The 3,151-nt window shown below is 49.1% G+C and overlaps 1 protein-coding gene across 1 annotated transcript; it reads left to right on the top strand.

Annotated features, from left to right (window-relative positions):
• Positions 1-927: 927 nt before the first annotated feature.
• Positions 928-1,719, top strand: DFJ58DRAFT_749343 (uncharacterized protein; the record flags this gene model as incomplete). Its single annotated transcript, XM_041387650.1, has 2 exons — positions 928-1,397; positions 1,450-1,719. Coding segments are annotated over exons 1-2 (624 nt in total), but the record flags the coding sequence as incomplete, so codon positions are not given.
• Positions 1,720-3,151: the final 1,432 nt, after the last annotated feature.

The raw sequence follows: 3,151 nt of genomic DNA, 5'->3' as shown, positions 1-3,151 counted from the left end.
CGGATCTTGGGATGGGACGGCAAGAGTCTGGGATGTCAACAGCGGCAAAACTGTCCTGACAATCAAAACTGGGCACTTGTGGGTGAACGCGGTGGTATGCTCGCCAAATGCGACAAACACTGCGACGGGCGGACGCGACGAGGATGCAGTCAAAATTTGGGATGCAAAGACAGGCAAACTGTTCAAGACGCTCAAACACCATAAGATTCAAGTTTGCAGCTTAGCATGGACATCGGACGGAAAGAAACTTATCTCCGGTTCACTCCAGATTAGGATATTCGACACAGCCACTTGGGAGGAGATCGCCATCCTTGAGCCTGGCCACAGACACTGGGTCTACGCCATCTCCTTGTCTCAGAATGAACGCCTCCTTGCAAGTGCATCGCTCGATAACACAACGCGTCTATGGAAACCTCGACACGAACTTCCCAGTCGGACCACCTCTCAAGCACAATCGTTTCGTGCGCTGCGCAGCCCTTTCTGCTGATGGAAAAGTTTTAGTCACTGGTTGCCAAAACAAAAACGCGTACACATGGGACATTCACGCCATCCTCAAAGAAGCTGGCCTTGAAGACCAACTGCCCATTAATACCAATATTGTGAGCATAAACACATAAAACTCACTCACTCACTCACTCACTCACTCACTGACATTGTCTACTCGAACAGGAAGCATCTCAAGGTGATCCAGGAACAGAGCGCACCCCCCGTTCTTCGCTCAGTGACAAGTCGTTTTTGGAAGTACGTGAAGTATTTCTGATCCTTCTCAGTTATTATAACATCAATATTCCAGGCTGGCGCTACGCGATGTCACGACGAGTTCGGCGGTGTTGATGAACTTTCACCAAGGTTTTTCGACAGCATGGAAGCCGATGATGTGTGTGATCATCTATTAAATAATTCATTTCCTGATCTCTGTACTCTCAGCCCTCCCCATCAGGTGGTACTCACCCTCATTCCTCTGCAAGTGCACTCCTCGCTCGCCTTTCCTTGCTCTTTCGTCGCTTTCGACCTGAAGCGACAGAACTTCCGCAACCCTCAATGCCTTCGGGGTTACATCTCCGTGTGCTTTTCGCTCGCCTGTCCTCGCTCATCCACCGCTCCCCACCCGAAAATGATGCAGCAGATGAACTTCAGCAACCCTCCACGCCTTCGCGGGTAGATCTACATGCAGTCCTCGCTCGCCTGTCCTCACTTTTGCCCCGCATTCGACTTAACGCCGACGAAGAACCCTCATATCACCCCACAACCCCTTCGGGTTTACGTCCAGATGCACTCATCGATCGTCTGTCCTCACTCTTCCGCCTTCAACACCCCATACCAATGAAGAAATTGAACTCTCGCAGTACCAAAGGCATCCCCATGTTGTCGAAGTGGCTGCAGTGCGGGACAGGCAGGTATACCTTTTTCCAGTGTGTCAATATCTGGCGTCTGATTATCTCCATACAGGCATTGTATGTTGCTCCGCGGCCGCGACCTCATCCACACATTCAGTCTAATGGTACTACACCTTCACAGTCACGACCCATCCCATGGTGGGTTCATGTCGTGCTTTTCCTTTGCTGTGCGTCTCCTCAGCACACCAATGGCAACACGAAACCAACACAACAACAGCAATATCAACCACAAGGCCCAGCTCAGCCCCAGGCATCATCATCGCAGACTCAGTCTACTGCCGCCTCGACGTCCGTGGCACCTCCTGCTCCTGCTCCTGCTCCTGCTCCTGCTCCTGCTCCTGCTCCTGCTCCTGCTCCTGCGACTAGTCCTACCCCAGCAGATTCTCCAAACGTGCAGTCACGACCCCTTCCATTGCGGGTCAGCTTCGTACTTTTTCTTTGTTGTGCATCTCCCCCACACGCCAATGGTCATTAATGCAGTACTATCTCATAAATGTATCTAGTTCTTTTATCAATACTTATCGAGGTCATTTGCTAGTTCGTTAACGCCGTCCAGTTAGACAGAAACATTCACTTTTCACAACCCGATTGTCCTTCCGACAAACGGTGGCAAGAAAGGTGTCCTGGCTGAAAGTCCTGGTGCTGCACGAGAGACGTCTCGTGTACCAGTCACGTCATCAGCATTCCTTGGATACCCCAACCAGTGTATTGAATTTGAATATATTTATTCTTTTCCAAAGATAATGCCTTCACCCTGATCACACCACGCATTATACACCAGGACGGCAGTCATGCGAGACACCTCAAACAATCAAAGATCATCTCGGGAGGAACGAATATGCATGTGTTCAGTCAGAGTTAGAAGGAAGGAACCACTGTCTTCATGTTTTCAACATTTGCCTACTAGAGACTACCCTCCTGCATCAGGAGTGCGACTAGTCACGAGCTAGCGTTGCAATATGACCTGCAACATCGTTGTTTCTACGAAATAATATCGTAACGCACCTTTAAAGCTACAAGGACAGGTACTGTCAATGTTAAAGGGAAAAAAACAATATTGAATGGGTTCGTTACTTCCCGTATGATCCCACAGAATAGTGACCTTATTCAGCTTCATGACTGCTCCTTAACCGTTTCACTGGAGAGGTAGAAGCGAATCATGACCCATCACGAAGCCACATAATGGCAGAAATCGTGACTCTTGTCTGACTGTCCTACCGAGATCACAGTGCGACGAAAGCATACATTGTAGTCTCCACATGATTCTTCACCTGCCGGGAAAGGTATCATCAGAATTTTATCTGAGTCTCCGCACTGTATCAGCGAACCAGCAACAATGGTTGAATACCAGTGCTACTGGTTTGCAATTACAATGCAAGTTCTCCTCGCACATACGTTAGATGCAGCGTGCCAATTTGGCAGCCACAGGATGGCCATGGAAACCTCGAGCGCTCCTGAAGATGGTGAAAAGTAGGAGAAGGAGCATTGCGTCACTGATATTTTCTATCTGGAGTGTTCTACGAGAACGGGATCTCGTGGAATGGCACGGGATGCATCATGTGTTAGAACTGCACGGTCCGAAGAGCGATTATTCCACTGACCAAAATGTGATATGAGCATCTTGTGTTCGATGGCTTTAACTGAGTGGATTAAGAACTATCCTCCTTGGGGGAGAGTGTTGTATATTGTGTGACACTCGCAAGTTGAGTCGTGTGTCATAGGCCGTGGAATAAGTCAGTGGGACGCTCTGACAT

The sequence above is a fragment of the Suillus subalutaceus genome, assembly GCF_016647625.1.
Source record: "Suillus subalutaceus strain FC151 chromosome Unknown DFJ58scaffold_164, whole genome shotgun sequence".
Classification (NCBI taxonomy): domain Eukaryota; kingdom Fungi; phylum Basidiomycota; class Agaricomycetes; order Boletales; family Suillaceae; genus Suillus; species Suillus subalutaceus.
Note: the sequence above shows the minus strand (reverse complement) of the source record. Positions and strands in the feature narration are given on the sequence as shown.